We start from the raw sequence: 20,196 nt of genomic DNA, 5'->3' as shown, positions 1-20,196 counted from the left end.
ACAATTGATGTTGTATAATTACTGAAAGAGCTGGAGGACAACTTTTACGTCTCTACACAACTCCATCATCTCCAGGACTCAGATGATAAATACTCAATAACAAAGACCTTCTGAGTTTTGTTTGTGAACTAGCTTGCATGGATTGCCCTTTCTTGCAGGCAATAAGCCTTGCCAAAGACAGTCAGGATTTATGCATAGGGTCACCAGATGACTTCAACAGAAATATCAGAACGACTTGGAAAAAATACGATGACCATGAATGGGTCTGATAGTTTCTGAATTTGTTTCCTAAGTGAAATGCTCAAATATCAGCCTACATGGTTCAAACTGGAAATCCTATTTATAAAATTCAGGACAGATCCTTTACACAACTGTAGTCTTTAGCCCACCGATTCAGAGAGGTGTGGGGCTTCCCTTGCTAATCATGGGACAGAAAACAGAGTAAACACAGAAGAGGGAAAGGAGCAGCTGAACTGATGAATTCTCCATCTCGTCTCTTTGCTGAGGCTTTGGAGTTCTGATCCTCGGACTTAGGGGGGCAGGGCTGGGGTGGTTACAGGTCCCTGGGTATCTTCCTGGCCTCAATTTTGAGGAACAACAGCAATTATTTCATGTTCTGTAATGCTAATTAACTCGAATCAGTCAAAGGCTTGCCCAGATCAGAAACAGTTCTGAAAATAGACTTGTGAATTCTGAACTTTCCTTAATTAACATGTTAACATACATCCTTCCCATGCCTCAAGTCAAAGCTTTTTCAATCTTGGGAATAGAAAAGCAAGAGCATCTGAAGCTAGCAATCATTGGCTCTCAAAAGAGTCTAGCGGTACAAAGCTGCAGTTCTACAGCCTGACAGGTGTGGATGTAAATCTTGGCTCTGGTACTTGCTAACTGCGTGACCTTGGGTAAGTCATTTAACTTGTGTGTGCCCCAGTTTTCCAATCTGTAAAATGAGGAAAATAATAGTATCTACCTCATGGGGTTGTTGTGTTAAGTATAAATGTTTTCAAGACCTAACACATAATGAACGTCTAAAAATTATTATGAATCTGACCCAGTGGGTAGACAATCTAGATTTTTTTCCCCTACTGGGCCATTATTCTTCCTTGTAGTAATAGCCCCTTGGGTTTCCTTGGAGTAACCACCCCTTCTCTGCTCAGGGTGGTTCAAGAGGGGCTAAATAAATTCACCCCAACTCCAGGGCTGAAACTATGTATTAGTTTGCTAGGGCTTCACAGACTGGGTGACTTAAACAACCAACATTTCTCACAGTTCTGGAGGCTAAAGGTCTGAGATCAAGGCTTTTGCAGGGTTAATATCTTCTGAGGCCTCTCTCCTTGGCTTGCAGACGGTCATCTTCTCCCTGTGTCTTCACATGGTCTTCCCTCTGTATGTATCTGTGTCCTAATTTCCTCTTCTTGTGAGGACACCAGTCATATTGGATTAGGGCCCAACCATATGACCTCATTTTACCTTAATTACCTCTTTAAAGACCCTATCTCCAAAATATAGTCACATTATGAGATACTGGGGGGTTAGGACTTCAACATATGAATCTGAGGGAGAGAAAACTCAGCCCATAAAAACTTGTGACCCAGATCTGGCCAAAATATTTCCCTTCCCCTGGTCAGAGTGATTGATTCCATCCAAGACATTTTTTATAAACTTAAGTACAAAGAATTTCTTCATTTGCAAGATTGTGTGTTGCAAAAAAAAAAAGTGTGGAATGGAACTGCTGGGGTCACCATATGGAAAAGACCAATACAGAAGAAAACATAACAGAGAGATGGGAAGAGACAGACAGTCCTGATGTCATAATTTGAGCCCCTGGAGCCAGCTGAGCCTGAAGCTCGAATGACAGTTCATTCATATAATTCACTAAACAGCCCCTTTTGTCACTTTAGCCGCTTCAAACCGGGTTTCTGTCACTTCCAACCAAAGAAGTCTTGCCTAGCATAGCCCCTACTTAGTTATTAAGCAGCTTGTAGATCCCAAAGAAACAGAAAGAAAAGGAGAGGATGGAGAGAGAGGACTGCAAAGTGGAAGGAATATTTACAGAAAAAACTAGGTAGGAATCATGAACATATATTACAGGGGATGGGGTAGGTTTAAGAACAGATGGGTATTCCTTTCAGCCTAATGTAATAAATTTGACTGCACAGTCCTGGAGGCAAGTAGGTCTTCACTAAACCACAGTCTTCTGAGAGGCAGTAATAGTATCTTGTTCAGATGCAATGTATCCCAAGTGCCTAGGTGCTCAAAAACATTTGTGGATTTGAATGAGCTTACTAAGAAATCTTTTGCATTTTATGATTTAACATAGACACCCTTTAAATAATGAATTTGCCACAGCATTATATTTGCAAATCCCAGTGTACTCATCGTTGGAGAATTACACTGATAATCACACAGTTGTTGAGTATTAATTTTAATGAGGCCTAATAACTCAAAGAGGAAATTTCAAGTGCATCCTCTCACCATTAGCTGACCTGTAACTGGCTCCTTCTTTACCCACAAATCGCATTACAATTCTCTGTTGCAATCTGGAACTGCTTTGCTTGGGACCCATTACAGCCCCTCGTGAAAGAGGTTTGGGTGGGAGAAGGCAAGAAGGTGTGTTTACAACATTGGACAGCAGCATGGAGTGAGAAGAGTCTGGCCTCCTCTACTTGGCTTATGGCACTGGAGAAGAACCCTGAACTTGGGAGTTGCTAAGTTTCTATCAAGCTGCTGGTTCCCTGCCCATCCTCCCCTCTAGAGAGAGATTATTCCTTACCCTGGAAGCTAAGTAAATGTCTCTGGAATATGGGGCTTGCTGTAGATTTACTGCCCTATAAAGGTAGGCAAATATCCTCCAGGAAGAGAAGGGAACTTTCTTATCTTGGAATGCCTCCTGGGAGAGAGAGTTTCTCTATCTTCAGCTTGCTATTCAATCAGCCTTGAACGAAACTTATCAGTGTCCGTTCCCGGGAAGGCCCAGACCGTACAAGAACCCAGTGAATCCAGGGAGAACTCTCTCCCAACAGACATGTGCGGAGGTGACGATGACACAGGATGGAAGGAACCTGGATCCCTGAATCACCAGATGGAGGAGAGCCTTTGCCTACTCACATGAGGCTTTATCTGAGCAAAATATAAACCTTTGTGATGTTCGACCACTGAGATCTCAGGTCTCATCTACAGGTGGCAGCTAGCATTAATAAGCCTAACAAAGATGACTTTAACATACATTGAACAAATTATACATGTATGGGAAATAAGAGAGCTAGAAAATATACAGTAAACTCCAAATGACAAGGATGGGGTGGGATTTGGGAGAGGGTAGAGGATTATGAAGCAGTTGTCACCTTACTAGTGACAGTGTGAAAGGAAACAGAATTTGAGAGACAAGCCACAGCCGTCCAGGACCACATCCCCCCAGACTCAGAATATCCAAGTGTAATCAGCCCACCTCAGTCATGAGCATCCACACTGGAGCAAAAGCCGAGGATGACGTTCACACCAGTTTAGACATTTTCAGAACATCCTAAGCTCAATTACGGCTAAACCAATAACAAGCCCCAAACATCATTATTGGAAAATCACCAACCAGGCCTGCTAATTGTATTTGTGGCCTCTTCACCATATTAGTAAAGCAATAAGTGCAGCATGATCTTCCCAGGGGATAACTATTCACAAGGCCAATTTCCTTAGGAGGAGACTTTCATATTGCACCAGCTTGGAACTAATGCATCTCGGGAAATCAACTGTCAGATCAATAACATTTGCAACCAGAAAATATTTGGAGCAAACAGTGGGGTACAGCCTGCAGTTGAGACCGATGTGATCCTTACCTGACACTTTCAAGCTGTCGTGACTCAGAGCCTTTGGGGTCAATTTGGAGATACTGCTCACATTCCCTGGCAAGACACAAAGAAGCCCCATCATAAGACTTTGCAACTCTTTCCTGGGAAGCTCACCATATGATCACTAAACTGAAAAAAGAAAACAACATTACTAAGCTCCTTCTGTGCTCCAAGCTTGATGCCTTGAGCAGTGTACATAGAAGTAAGTGGTCTTTATGGAAGTCTGGAAGGAGTTCAAATTCCAGATCTGAAGCTTCCTAAGGCAGTTTTCTTTACTTCTCCGAGTCTCAATTTTCAAGTCTGCACAATAGAAATAATAATACCTATTTTCCAAAAGTGTTTTGATCATTGAAGAGAAGGTGTGTAAAGTGACCAGCGTAGTGTGTGGCACACAGTTAGTGCTCATTTAATAGTTACTGCTGGGCTTCCCTTGTGGCGCAGTGGTTGGGAGTCCACCTGCCGATGCAGGGGACGTGGGTTCATGCCCCGGTCCGGGAGGATCCCACATGCCGCGGGGCGGCTGGGCCCGTGGCCATGGCTGCTGGGCCTGCGCGTCCGGAGCCTGTGCTCCGCAACGGGAGAGGCCAGAGCTGTGAGAGGCCCGCGTACCGCAAAAAAAAAAAAAAGAAAAAAAGACGTATCACAAAGTATGGTAGGTAGCTAAAGCTCTAGTTAGGCAAAAACTTACAGCTTTTTTTTTCTTTTTAAATTTTTTGGCCATGCCTCGCAGCATGTGGGATCTTAGTTCCCCAACCAGGGATCGAACCTGTGCCCCCTGCAGTGTAAGCACGGAGTCTTAACCACTGGACCCCCAGGGAAGTCCCACAGCTTTAAGTGGATATATTAGAAAACAAGATAGGATGGAATCAATGATATAAATATCCATCTCAAGAAGTTAGAAAAAGAACAACAAATCAAACTCAAAGTAGAAGGAAGAAAATAACAAAGATAAAAGCAAAAAATCAATGAAACAGAAAACAAACTTACAATAGAGAAAATCAACAAAGCCCAAAATTGGTTCTTCAAAAAGGCTAATAAAATTGATAAATGCCAATCAAGATCCTATGGGCATTGAAAAGATAACAATATGATTATAAACAACTTTATACCATTAGAATTTGACAATGTAGATGAAGTATGCAAATGAGAAAAACACACTTTACCAAAACTGACATAAGAAGAAATAAAACATCTGAATACTTCTATATCTATTAAAGAAATTGAATCTGTAATTAACATTCCCACAAAGAAATATCTAGATCCAGATATCGAATCCTTCCAAGCATTTAAACAAGACATAATACTGACCTTACACAACATCAACTAGGAAATATAAAAAAATGAAACATTTCTCAATTCATTTTTTAAGGTCAACATAACCTTGATACGAACACCTGGATACCAAAACCTGACAAGGAAACTATAAGAAAAAAAAGTACAGTCCAAACTCTCTCTCAGACCCAGATGTAAAACTCCCAAACAAAATATTATCAAATCAAATGCAGTTATACATAAAAAGGATGCTAGATCATGACCAAGTTTGGTTTATCCCAGGACTACAAAGTTGATTTCACATTTGAAAAGAAATCACTATAATTGTCCACATTTATGGAACAAATGTCAAAAGAGAATACAGAATCATCTCAATAGATAAAGAAAAGCATGTGAAAAAGTCAAATACCCATTTATGGTTTAATCTTAGCACACTAAGATACTTTTGATAAAGGGTAGCTACAAAAAACTAGCACCAACATCACATGTAATGGTGAAATATTGAAGATTTTCTCTATGAGGTTGGGAATGAGTTAGGGATACCCATTACACCACTTCTAACCCACCATATCAGAAGTTCTGCAGACCAGCTGTTCAGCCCATGCTCTCTGGCAACTTCCTTTGCCACCCAGAGGTAGGCCACTCCTATAGGTCAGGTGTGGCCCACATCTTCCTGTTTCTCCATCATTGGTGGACTGCGTATTTCTATGGGGCCCACACCTTCTCCAAATAGCTCTGAATTTCAGCCTAGGCAGTGGGGATGGGGGCCCTCTTAAGTTTCCAAGCATCTTTATTTATTCACTATCTCTTGGCCCCAGGGGTAGTAACAACTTTCTGTAGTTGCTCCTGCTGTACCCCTTAGTCATCTTCTACCCTTTTAAATAATGATCCACCTTTTTACTAGTCAACACATTTTTATATTATATTTTCCCTATTCAAATTACTGGTCCAGCTTCTGTCTCTTCATTGGACCCTGACTGATACAAGACCTAAATAAATGCAAGAATAAATAATATTCATGGATTGGAAGACTCAACATTCTAAAGAAGTCATTCTAAGTTGAGCTATAGATTTTAATAAAACCTCAGTCAAAATCCCAACAGGTTTCTTTTTGTTTGCATTGATAAGTTAATTCCATAATGTATATGGAAATAAAAAGGGCCAAGAATATCCAAGATAATCTTGATGATGAACTAAGTTGGAAGATTTATACTTTCAGATATTAAAAACTATAATGAAGCTACAGTAATTAAGACAGTGGGGTAATGGTGCAAGGTAGATGAATAGATCAGTAGAAGACAATATAGTCCAGAAACAGACTTATAATATATGGTTACTTGATTTATGACAAAGAGACCATTGCAGTGTGGTAGGGAAAGATACTATTTTTCAAAACTGGGGCTCAGTCAGTGGAAATCCACATGGAAAAAAGAAAGTATCTTGCTTCACACTATATATAAAATCAATTCCAGGGGGATGGTAGACCTTAAATGTAAGGATACAAAAATAAAGCTTCTGAAAGATAAACCTAGAATAAGCAAAGATTTTTTTCAACAGGACCTACAAAACACTAATTTAAATGACTGATAAATTAGACTTCATTAAAATTAAGAACTTCTGTTCATTAAACTCAACAATAAGATACTGAGGAACTGCCAAACTGTTTTCCACAATATTTGCACCATTTTATATCCCCGCCAGCAATGTATGTGTTCCAATTTCTCTGCATTCTCTCCAACACTTGTTATTTTTCTTTCTTTTTTTAAATTATGGCCATCCTAATGGATATGAAGTGGTATCTCTCATGGTTTTGATTTGCATTTCTCTAATGACTCATAAAAAGGAATAAAGTACTAACATATACTACAACTTAGACAAACCCTGAAAACAGTGAGCTAAGTGAAAGCAGCCAGGCACAAAAGTCCACATATTATACGACTCTCCTTATAAGAAATGTCCAAAATCGGCAAATCTATAGAGACCAAAAGTCAACTGGTGGTTACCAGAGGATAGGGAGAGACGGGAATTGGGACTGGCTGCTAATAGGTAGAGGATTTCTTTTTGGAGTGATAGAAATGTTCTCGAATGAATAATGGTGATGTTGCACAACTCTGTAAATATACTAAAAACCACTGAATTGTATACTTTAAAGGGTGAACTTTATAATATGTGAATTATATCTCAATAAAGCTGCTATTTTTTAAAGTACCTAGATATGAGCTCACTGCTCAGTCGACTTTGTCTGCTTGCTCTCACCTGATATTCACTGTCTGTCGAACCCTTAAATATATTTTGGTTATTTTGCTCCTTAGTAAATTACATGTGCTTATTCTTCTATAATAAATCAGTTTGCAAATGACCAAAGATACTTTTTTATAAAAACATAGGTCTTGCTTTTAAGAGAATTCTTTGAAGTGTCCGTGGATGTAAAATGATGTCTTAAATAATTGAAAATAGTTTTTAAATAATATTAACCAAACAAGGGGTGTGATGAAAACATTTAGTGGTGGTTAATCTGACAAAAACAGGTTTTAAATCATAAAGCGGCACTTAATTGACCTGCAATAACTGGCTTGTTAAATCCAAATTAAATCATCATCTGAAGCTTTTTTAAAAAAAGTAGAACTCCTAAAGATTTCCAGGAAAAAAATTAGTTAAGTCCAAGAAATAGCAATGAGAGTTGGATACTGAACCAATTGTTGAAGAAGCCTAGAAACTTCTGCATTACTCACTTGCCCAATATTGTTTAATAAGAACTTACTGGGCACTTGCTATGCACTAGGCATTGTGCTGGATGCTGAAAGCACAGTGTGAAGCAAGGAGACAGGTGTCTACCCTCCTGGACCACACAGTCTAGCCACTGGCACTGCCCAGTAGAAACAATATCAGCCACATCTGTAATTTTAATTTTCCACTGGCCACATTAAAGAATTAAGAAGAAATAGTTGGAATCATTTTAATAATTTATTTAATTCACCCCACTATATCCCAAATATAATTTGCCCCACTATATCTCAAATATAATTTCAACATGTTACAATATAAAGAATTACAAATGATCTATTTCACATTCTTTTCTTCATGCTAAGTCTTTGAAACCCAGTGTGTAATTCACACTTAAGGCACAATCTCAAGTCAGACTGGCCTCATTTCACATGCTCAGCAACACACAGGATGGGACTAGTGGCTACCATGTTGGACAGTGCAGTTCTAGCTGTATTACTATCTCATTTTTGTTTTTTTTTCTCTTTCATTCTATTTTCCCTAATGTTCTCAGTATGTCGTTCGGACCCTGGCTTTGAGGTTAGAATTAATATGGAAAATAGGGTCTGCGTATGGAAAAGTACCTATTACCATAAAAACTTTATAATAAAAATCGCAGTATTGTCACATGATGTACTCATTTAATCATACCTATATTTGGCATCTTGTTGGCTGCTGCATTGTTGGTGCCAGGCACACAATAGGTGTCAAAAAATGCTTATTGAATGAGTACAAGTCCTGTGAGTTTCCAAGTGGGAGGAATCCCTATAGCTGGAAGGGGCTGAGAAGACTTCTTAAAGGATTTATTCATTCATTCAACAAATATTTTTTGACCAACCACTATGATGGGTTTGAACTGGGTCTAGATGCACCAATAGGACTAGAACAATGTAAGTAATCCTGACTAGTTGGTTCACCATGTTGACCCAACCATTGCTTCAGAGACTTCAGTCCTTTTTCAAGGACCTTAACAATTTTCACCAAAAACCATGGGCGCTATTGTGTATCTCCTTAAATTGACTCACATCTTTTGACTTAGGAAAATTCTAACATATAAATTCAAGCATATAACATAAATGTAAAACCACTATCCCTTGCCATTATTAACAACAACTACAAAAAAATAAAAACAACATATCCAGTGCTATTAAATTCTCTAAAGGTACTGTTGCCCATTGGAGACTCTCAGGCAATGGCCTGGTTTCCCTCCTTGTTCGAAAGTAGATTAGCCAACACTAGAGAGGTGTTAGAAACATATTAGTACCTAACGAATACCGTCTCCCTGCCATAATCAGTAGTAAGGCATTTGAAAAAAGAATAGCTATGTGATTCAACTGTATGCAACGTTCAGTGCTGCCTAAAGTCATCCTGTGCGTAACCAGTGGTACACATACCACATTCTGTTCCAAGAACATGAACGGCTTCCAGAAGGAGACCAGGCAGGCGGCCTGTTTTATGATTCAGTGAACATGCCACACTTGCCTATAAACCAGACCCTCTAAGACGTCATTACCTTTGAGGAACATCCTGTTTCCAAAGCAAGCACACTCTCCTCTCTTCCTCTGCAGTTGGAGGATACACCAATGTTCACAGTGCAGAATAGCCATAAACTATATTCCTAGCGTGAAGTCTGGCTACAGCTTGTTTTTAAGGGAAGCGATACGGTGTTCTGGTTTAAAGCCCAGGCTTTGGAGTCAGACAAACCCAGATTGGCATCAGTCCCTGCATCTCTATGATGGCAGTCAAGTGACTTAACTTCGTTAAGTCTGTGCGCCTCGTATGTAAAATGGGAATAATAGCCCTTGCTTACAGAATTATTGTGAGGATTAAATAAGATGGTATGCCTAAAGTACCTGGCACAGTCCTGACAGTTAAAAAACATTCCAAAGTGTTTCCTGTTGCTGTTGTTGCAACTGCTGCTGTTATTCAGATGGAATCCTTTTGTATCAACCAGAGAAGCAAAACTGCTAGGAGACAGATAGATAGATAGATAGATAGTAACGTACATATATACATACATACATATACACATATATTTTCATATATTTAAAAAATATTTTTACGTAGAACATATAAAATATATATCTCTACATAGTTATATATAAATATATGTAAAACAAAAGGGATTTGTTATAGGAAATTGGCTTTATGCACTTGTGGGAGCTGATTAAACAGTCTCTGAAAGGCTGTTGTCTTCACATCTAATGCTGCAGCTTGATGTCCTTGGAATGGGCAGTTGGAAAGGGAAGAGGGATGTAAGGTGGGGAGAGCAAGAACGTGCTGAAACACCACGAAACCCGTGACCATTCCTGTTGCACCTGGTGGAAGTGCTATGAGTGTCCTGAGGAAGCTGGGCCCTTAGTCACAGAGCTGAACACACACACCCAGCCCAGGAGTCAGAGGCACTGACGGGGGAGCCGTTGCAGGCCCTGCCGCTGCTCATGTTGCCCCCAAGATGATCAAGCAGGTCAGCAAGAACACGCGTGAGCTACAAACTGGCTGCTGCTCTCCTGTGCCCTCCAGCTCTCCCAAGAATCTCCCTGGTGGCTCCCCCTAATTGGAAACACACAAGAAAAGGACTGTGGGGATTGCAGTTCATACTAGTCATGTTGATAGATGCATTACAAAGCCACCGCACCATCCAAAAACAAAAGAATTCCCGCAAAGGAATTTTCACACTAGAAGGAGTTTTCACAGGGGAGTGCCAAGGAATGTTACTTGCACCACTATGGAACAGTGTTTTGGGACATAACTGACATGAATCTTTCTCTCCCTCTCTTTATCTGTCATGTATCATTCATGAATCTCTATGCACTGACATGGAAAGATCTCTGAGACCTCTTGTTAAGTGAAAAGAACTTGTCATAAAGCAATATGCCTAAGAAAATCCCCCGAGGTTAAACATACACACACACACACACACACACACACACACACACACACACACACACACACACACACACACACACAAAAAACAAAACTGTGTACGTGTACTTAGTGTATGTAAGTTCACAGAAAATGAAAGGTCCAGAATGATACATGCGTGGCTTACGGTGTTCATTTCTGGAGAGGGGGAGAAAATTGGGATGGTGGTAAAGGGGATCTTTCCCTTTCCCAAATGACTGATCCACAAACATTTTATTTGGACTAAACCGGTTGGTTTATTTTTTAATCGTTGCCAACACTTAAAAATTACAAGACTTCACATAAAAATCTCCAGTCCTGGATTTCTTTTTAATTACAAGTTCTGGTAACACTAGGCTCCCTCCCATGTGGCAACACTGGGCTGGAGCTGAGTGGTGGCTGATACCCCGGATGGAGCACAGGTCGCCACAATGGCCAAAATTCGCTGCCTGACCCATTGCCTTCCCATCTCTTGTTAACAGAACCCTGATGTTATTCATCTCATCTGTTGAGCAGCCACGTGCCTCAGGTGACCCTCCCCGCTCCTGGGTGCAGGTGTAAATCTTGATTGGCCTAAGTTAATTGCGGTGGGCACATGTCCCTGGCCAGGGACCTGCTTAGGCTTAGCCACGTGATATAATCCTGGCCAAAGGGCCTGGGGGTGGGGCTTCTGGGAAATATTTCTCTTACCGATTACAAAAAACAAAACAAAATATATATATATATATATAAACTAATATATATATATAAACTAATATATATATTAGTTTATATATATATATAATATAAACTAATCAACAGAGGAAGACACAGACTCAAATTCATTCACTGGAATGGCAACGTGGAAAAAAGTTGACTTTTTTTCCTGCTGCTGAATTAGCCACTCTGGAACTACCTCCCTCCAGAGTTCTCATGATACAACATAATTTTTTCCTGACATGTGAACCTCTCCCGGTATGGCTTTCTTTTACTCATAAACCAAAGCATCCTAACTGATATAAACTTAGTCTCAACCCTGCTTGGATCTTGGATCTCTGGGCATACAACTCATCTCTCCCCAGACGTGCCACCAAGATCCTCATCTTCATGTCCGTGTTCTGCTTTAAGCATCCTCCCCCATCCCCCCATCTTTAGATTCCTGGCTGGCAGATTCTTAGTCATCCCTAAAAGTCCAGGTTAATTATCACTTTTTCTCCTATAGCTTCTTCAATCTCCAACTCCAGGCCAAATTAATTTCTCCTCTTCCATGTTCCCATAAATTGCTCCCCAAACCTCCATTTTTAGCACTTTCTTCCCAGACCTTCGTGAGTCTATCTCCCCAGCTGTATGCTACACATACACAAACTGTGTCCTAGTTCCTAGATTCCTGGAAACCTGAATCCCCAGCAGAGGTTTACAGAACTCAATCAATGTCTTGGTCATTGTCCGTGACCTCCAGACTCCCCACCTGTTAAAGAATCCTGAGTAGGATTCAGTCTAAAGACAGAAAGAGGGATTCTAGGACCCTTTGAGCCTCTTTCTAGCTCTGTGATAATTTTAAGACTCCCAGATCATAGGAAGCAGAATAATAGAAAACTATCTGAAGATTATGTTTGCTAAGGATCCAGAGAGCTACGTTCACTTATTCATTGATCTCAATAAAGATCTGCTGTGCATTTACTACTCTGTGCCAGGCATTGTGCTAAGCACTAGGGTTATCATGGGAAACAAGACCATCGGCCAAGCCTTCATGAAACTCAACCCTTGGTGGGAAACAGAGACCCTTCAAAAAACTCATGTGATAAATGTTATTAAAAGCTAGGGGCATGTACCCAGAAGTGGGATTGCTGGACCATAAAGTAGTTCTATTCTTAATTTATGAGGAACCTCTATACTGTTTTTCCATATTGGCTGCACCAATTTACACTCCGGCCAACAGCGCACAGAGAAAGGCCCCTGTTCAACCACATCCTCCCCGACACTTGTTATCTTTTGTCTTCCCGATAACAGCCATCCTAACAGGCGTGAGGTGGTTTTGATTTGCATTTCCCTGATGATTAGTGATGTTGAACACCATTTCATACACCTGTTGGTTATTTGCATGTCTTGTTTTGAGAAATGTCCACTCGGGCCCTTTGGCCATATTTAATCGGGCGATTTGGGGTTTTGCTACTGATCTGTATGAGTTCCTTACATATTCTGAAATACTAACACCTTACCCAATACATGGTTTGCAAATAGTTTCTCCCATTCTGTAGGTTGTCTTTTCACTCTGCTGAGTGTTTCCTTTGCTGTGCAGGAGCTTTCTAGTTTGATGCAATCTCACTTGTCTGTTTTGGCTTTTGCCTGTGCTTCCGGTATCACATTCAAAGTACTATTGCCTAGACATTAGCTTGATTATAGTGATTATTTCACAATGTACATGACCATGAGCGCAAAGAAGAGTTGCCTAGCCCAAGCATGAGAAGTCAAGAGATTGCTCCCAGAGGTATGTTACATAAGATAATAACTAAAGGTGGCAGAAAGGAGCTTGGAGGGTATTCCAGGTAGAGGGAAGAAAGTGTGCAAAAGCACAGAGGTGAGATAGAACACAAGAAGCTTTAAAAAGTTCAGTTTAGATAAAACACAGAGTGCAAAGGTGGCTGAGAAGGTAGCAGAAAGTCACATTGCAAAGCATATGGTGAAGCCATAGTAAAGCATTTGGTATTCATCCTGAAGGCAATGGGGAGCTATTTAAAGTTCTAGGCGGGAGAGTGGCACCGATTTTCCTATTAGCTCTCTCTAACTTGGTGTGGAGACACGTTTCGGTTAGCCCGGAGGCAGGAATACTAGTTAGGTGGAAGAGGATGGTGGTGAAATATTTGAAGGTGGAAAGAACAGAAGCACACAGCACTTTCACCAGAATTTAGAACACTGCACACCTGCAAGTCACTTCCCCAACCTGGGTAGACACACCGACACACATGCGTCTACAATCTAACGCTGGTGTCATTCAGAGAAAGTCTGAAGAACCTTACCACATGTTCCAAGGGGCAAAGACAGACAGAATTACATGATCATATTGGGAAATACTGGGTTAACCAAAGTGAAGCAGATGTCTTTACTGCAGGCCATCAGAAAACCTTTGATATGCAACTGTGAATTTGCGAAAAAGAAGATACAATATGTGATGTTTTTCACGTGTAGTTGAATATGAACTGCTTCTCCTTCGGTCTTTCCCATCTCAGGACATAGTACCTTTTATCCATTGAGACCCAAACTCCTCTTTTTTCCTCACACAGCACAGCAAGTCCTGTAGGCTCAACTTTCAAAACAGATGCCAAGTGCAACCACTTGTTACCACGTCCACTGCTGCCCTCTGGTTCAAACCACCATCTTTCTTTCACCTGGATCAACGCTTCCGAAATCAGCTCCAGGCTCCCAGTCCTGCCCCCTACGGCCTATCCCCCGCACAGCAGCCAGAGTGATCCTTCCAAAATGTAAGCTGGATCACGTCATTTTCCTGCTTAAAACCGTCCAACAGCTTCCCGTCTCATTCAGATGAACATTCAGAGGCCTTCTCGTGGCTCCCGGGCATTGTGAGATCCGGTCCGGCACACCTCGCTGACCCTCTCCCCACTTCAGCCCCTGTGAGCCACATTCCTTCCTGCTGTTCCATGAACCCACCATGCACATTCCCATCTCAGGGCTCTGCACCTGCCCACCCCTAAGGAATTGTTTCTTCTCATCATTCAGGTCGCCACAGACAGAGGGACTTGGCCTCATTTGTTACCATGTCCCCGTCATCCAGAATAGTGCTCGGCACATGGCAGGAGCTCAACAAGTCCTGAATGAATGAGTAACTTCGTATTTGAATGGCATGGCACCCAACGACTCACTATTCTGGAGCACGTCTGGCTGGATGAATGTGATAAAATATCTGTCCTCTTGCCACTTCCCAGGTGAGAAGGAAAAAAACCAAAAACCCAAATAAATAAAAACAAGCCACCATTCTTCCCTTTGGTGTGCTGAAACTTTTTTCACAACAGCTTCAGTTCATTTTACAGGGAGAAAAATGCACAGCCCAACTTCTTCAGGTTAATTCAAAGCTCCAGTATTAGCTGACATATGATGGATGCTACATAACAGCCCCTGTCGGTCTTGTGTCTTTGGCACAGAGCTCTATAAATACTGGAGGGAAGGGACAGGAAGGGAGGAGGAACTGATCTATCAGGTCGAAAGGTCTGGCTTCTCACTGCCTGGAAAGTCCACTCCTTGGCCCCAATCGCTTCATGCCAACCCTCTGTATTTTCCAGGTGCCTTTAAAGATCCCAGCACTATGATAAGCCCAAAAGAACACAGAAGACAAAGAGCCTCAAGCTGGATTCTGCATCAACCAGAGGCTGGAAGCAAAATTCAAATCCCAACACAGTCTAATCGTAACCCAAGCACAGTCATCTCCCTCCTGTGAATGATCTCTTGCTAGTTTGAGGGCTTTGGACAGATTATATACATTTTGAGCCTCAATTTGTTTATCTGTAAAGGGGAGATATTAATCTTTGCCTCAAAAAGTCATTGCAAGAAGTTAATACACACAAACATCACTGTGCTTAGCAGAATCTGGCACAGCAAGTATCAAAATGACCCACTATTAACATTAATAATATTATGGATGTTCAAAGTCTCAGTTTCCACACCTTCACCATTTTGTGTGTGGGGCATTCATGGGTTTTTAATGATGATTAAATAAGTAGTCCTCAATCTTTGCTGCATCTAAGAATCACCCGGGGAGGTTTTAAAGCTCCTGACACTAGGCTGCCACCCCGACCCCAGTTACTCGCAATTACATTGTAATCGCTGAGGGTGCCGATCAGGTGTCAGTATTCTTTTAGCTCCCTAGTGATTCCAATGTGCAGCCAAATTTGAGGACCATGGACTAAATTACTGACATCACATTTGTAAGCACATGGTAGATGTTAAACAAATGTCCCTTTCTTCCACCCCTCCAGTGACTCTGGGAGAATGAGTTCCTCATATGATCTGAGATCTTTGCCACTTTTATGATTATATAAACAGAAATGACAAAGCTTTTGGAAATCAAATAAGATATAACTGCACAGACCAAGATAGGTTATGCAAATTATATTCAAATCAACAGTTATGCAAATGCTCTTGTGGCCCTTCTAACTATTTTTTTTTTTTTTTTTTTTTTTTTTTGCGGTACGCGGGCCTCTCACTGTTGTGGCCTCTCCCTTTGCGGAGCACAGGCTCCGGACGCGCAGGCTCAGTGGCCATGGCTCACGGGCCCAGCCGCTCCGCGGCATGTGGGATCCTCCCAGACTGGGGCACGAACCCGTGTCCCCTGCATTGCCAGGCGGACTCTCAACCACTGCGCCACCAGGGAAGCCCCCTTCTAACTATTTTATAGGCCCAGAGAAGCCCCAGAAAGACTCTGGTGGAAATACATGCCTTAAACGACAGATACAAAGACAGAAAGTTACTGTCTCAAGAGCAGGTGTTCGCAAAACAAGGCAACTCACCTGAGTATGAAGAAAATGGAGAGACCCAGCAAAGAGAAGAAAGGGCGGGTTTTGGCTCTAATCAAGGAGTAGATTATCTTTATTTGGGTTTAATTATCTTAAAACTAGACACTACCTCTTCCTGCTTCAAGAAATACATCTGAAAGGCAGGCTGCAGGGGGGCAGTAAGTGAGCAATACCAATAACACAGGTGTTTTTACCTTGCTTTTCATCTGTGGCTTTGGAAACACTTTACAAATATTAGTTGATTAAGCCACCCAACAGTTTTGCAAAGAATATATTATTATCCTCATCCTTCAGATGGATGAAACCACCCTTATTGGAAGACAGTGCTAATTCATTATCCCAGGACCAGCCTTGGCAATTCTCACAGCTGAATAGACACCTTTGGGGAGGTGGGGGGGGGGGCGGAGGACTCACTTGCTCTCTGCATTCATTTATTCACATAGTCATTCATCCACAGGCTTTCCTTGAGGGCCTACTATGGGTTCTGGGCTTGGTGGGGAAATGCTAGACTCTGAGGACAGGGATTGTGTCTTAGTCTTAGCTGCATGCTTAGGGGCTAGAAAAGTGCCTGGCACATAGTAAGTGCTCACTGCACATGGGTTTAAAAATGAAATGAACAGGGCTTCCCTGCTGGTGCAGTGGTTGAGAGTCCGCCTGCCGATGCAGGGGACATGGGTTCGTGCCCCGGTCCGGGAAGATCCCACATGCCGCGGAGAGGCTGGGCCCATGAGCCATGGCCGCTGAGCCTGCGTGTCCGGAGCCTGTGCTCCGCAACGGGAGAGGCCACAGCAGTGAGAGGCCCATGTACCGCAAAAAAAAAAAGAAATGAACAAAAATGAGTGAGACACAATCCCTGCTAAACACACACAGTCTGAGGGAGGGAGGGAGGGAACCCTGATTCAGGCCTTACTCCCCGTATCTTAATAATAACAACTGCTAGTTACTCTGTACCCGGCACCATGCTAAGTGCTTTAGACAAACCAGCTCACTGAACCCTAAGAACAACCCTATGAGGCCAGGACTGTTATTCCCATTGGAGAGAGGAGGGAATTGAGACCTAAAGAGGTATTGATGGAAGACAGCAGAGAACCATGATTTCAAAACGTGGGCTCTGGAGTTCAGCAGTCTCTGGTGGGAGTCCCAGCTCTGCCCCAAATCCTAACCCCCAGTACCCGTGAATGTGAACTTACTTGGAAATAGAGTCTTTGCAGAAGGAATCAAGTTAAGGATCTCCCAATGAGATCAGCCTGGAGTTCGGCAGTGACCGGTGTCCTTGTAAGAGACCAGAGAGGGAGACTGGAGGCACAGAGAGGAGGCCACGTGAAGATGGGGTCAGAGACTGGAATGGTGAAGCCTCGCACCAAAGGAACGGCAAGGATGGCCAGCAGTCATCAGAAGCTAGGAGAGAGGCAGGGGACACATCCTCCCTCAGAGCCTCCAGAGAGAACAAACCCTAAATACACCTCGATTTCAGACTTCTGGCCTAAAGAATTGTGCAAGAATAAATTTCAGTTGTCCTTAGCCAATAAGTGTTTAGTAATTTGTTATAGCAGCCCTGGGAAACTAACAAAAGCCCCTACAAATTTCAACTCAAGCACCTCCTCCTTTCTTTTTCTTTCTTTTTAAAATTTTAATTATTACAAAATGCCTCTAGCCTATTAAAAAAAATAAAAGATAGACACCAATATAATGAGCACCACAGATTCATCACCCACCTTGGGAAAAGAAGCTGTGCCAATACTGGTGAAACCCCAAAGGTACCTCCACCTGAGTCTACTCTCTCCCCTAACGGGAAATGACTCTCCTGAATTTGTGTTAATCATTCCCTTATGAGCTTTTATACCTTTACTACATATGTATGAATTCCTAAATAACAAATCGAATTATTTTGCCTGTTTCTAAACAGTATATATAAATGGTGTCCTAGAACATGTATCCTTCAACTTGAATTTTAACTCAGCATTGTTTTTGAGAAACATGCTGATTCATGTGGTTCAAATTCATTTGTTTTCACCGTTCCACTGTGTGCATACATCACAAATGCACGGATACATTCTCCTGTGGATAGGTCTTTCGGGTTGTTGTTTTTTCTTTTGTTTTGTTTTGCTTTTTCCAAATTTCTTTTTGTTATTACAAACAATGCATCAGTAGGCCTTCCTGTTTCCTGGTGTGTAAGAATTTCTCCAGAGCTCTGTTTCTTAAAGTGTGGCTTGAGACCCGCTGGTGAATAATGAAATCATTTCAGTGGCTTTGTGGTCAACACTGCTTTTTTTATTCTTTTTTTGGCAGAAGACAAAATATTAGAGTGCATCACATGGCAAGGATAACTATTGCTTCATAAAACTTCTGTTTCAATTATAGATAAGTGTATACTGGATTGCCATCTGAAATGTGCTTTTTACTAGTAAAGCCAAAAGAAAGTTTAGAAAGCAGTTCCCTTGGGCCTTGCTACTCAGAGTGTGGTCCGAGCATCAGCATCACCTGGGAGGCAGCCAGAAATCTGGAATCTCAGGCCCCATTTGGGATCTACTGAATCAGGATCTGCATTTTCATAAGATCCCCAGGTTCTTCAGCTTCCCACTGAAGTGTGAGGAGCAATTCTCTACAGATATACCAGGAAGGAGGAATTGCTGGGTCACAGAATGTGCCATGTTTATTTAGCATTACGAGATATTGCAAAAAGGCTATCCAAAGTGTTAATATCCAGAAGCTCCTGGGACTTCCCTGGTGGCACAGTGGTTAAGAATCCGCCTGCCAATGCAGGGGACGTGGGTTCGATCCCTGGTCCAGGAAGATCTCACGTGCCACACAGCAACTAAGCCGGTGCGCCACGACTACTGAGGCTGCACTCTAGAGACCACGAGCCACAACTACTGAGCCCGTGAGCCACAACTAATGAAGCCTGCGGCACCTAGAGCCCATGCTCCACAACAAGAGAAGCCACCGCAATGAGAAGCTTGCGCACCGCAATGAAGAGTAGCCCCTGCTCACCACAACTACAGAAAGCCCACACACAGCAATGAAGCCCCAATGCAGCCAAAAATAAATAAAATAAATAAATTTATTAAAAAAAAGAAGCTCCTTTAACGATCTGCTTTCCATGGCAGGGTTCCTAGTAAGTCTCCATTTGACCAAAGCATTCTGCAGCTACAAATTTTTTCTTTTTCTTTTTTAATTCACAGTCCATTGCTGCTTTCCTGCAACTTCCTTATTCTCCATCCCTCCTGGCTGTCTATGAGGAGTGAAGGAAGCCTGGATAAACAAGGCCCCCTTCTGGGAGCAGAGGGCTTCACTCAGAGATAGAGCAAGGGACAGCTGCTGTCACATAGAACCACCTGAGATGTGTAAACACCACGTCCTGGAGAAACACCAGCCCCAGGAGAACACAACAGGCCCCACTCACTCTGGCAGCTCTCGGCTTTCTGGGGCTAAGGGAAGGCTGCACCCTTTGTCAGTGCAGCTGACATTGCTTCGCGGCTAGAGCAGGCCCACACCCAGATGCAAAGTTTAATATGATTTTTTCACTCGAGTAACCAAAGCATTTCTGATGCATTGCTTTTCACGAGGTCCTGGAAGTGCATCAGCTGAGCCACTTCCTCAGGCTTCTCCTTTCCGCTCTGGTTCACACTTCCTTTTCCTGGGGTTTCAATGCCTGACTCACAACCCTGCATCCACTTCCTTATGCAGAGTCGATGTAGTAATATACCTCTGTGCTGACAGCCATGCTCACTGAGGGTTCACCATAAGCCTGGAGCTGTAATGGGGACCTCCTCCACCCCACAGACAGACACAATTATCCCCACTTTACAGCTGACATCATCATTCCAAGATGCACATTGTCACACTGATGAAATTGAAGTGGGTCCTGGAATCAAGGCATCTCATTGCCATGTGACCAGATGGCAGTGATG

The 20,196-nt window shown here is 42.2% G+C and overlaps 1 protein-coding gene across 3 annotated transcripts in view; it reads right to left on the bottom strand.

Annotated features, from left to right (window-relative positions):
• Positions 1–20,196, bottom strand: part of SUDS3 (SDS3 homolog, SIN3A corepressor complex component) — a 292,235-nt gene that overhangs the window by 135,042 nt on the left and 136,997 nt on the right. Inside the window, exon 14 of one of the 3 annotated variants that reach the window (XM_060120937.1) lies at positions 3,831–3,896. The exons of the other annotated variants lie outside the window; for them this stretch is intronic. Within the exon in view, the coding sequence (XP_059976920.1) occupies positions 3,831–3,896 (66 nt within the window). The remainder of the gene's footprint in view (positions 1–3,830; positions 3,897–20,196) is intronic. 3 annotated transcript variants of the gene reach the window in all.

This window comes from Lagenorhynchus albirostris, chromosome 14 (assembly GCF_949774975.1).
Source record: "Lagenorhynchus albirostris chromosome 14, mLagAlb1.1, whole genome shotgun sequence".
Lineage (NCBI taxonomy): Eukaryota > Metazoa > Chordata > Mammalia > Artiodactyla > Delphinidae > Lagenorhynchus > Lagenorhynchus albirostris.
This window is presented reverse-complemented; position numbering and strand designations above follow the sequence as displayed.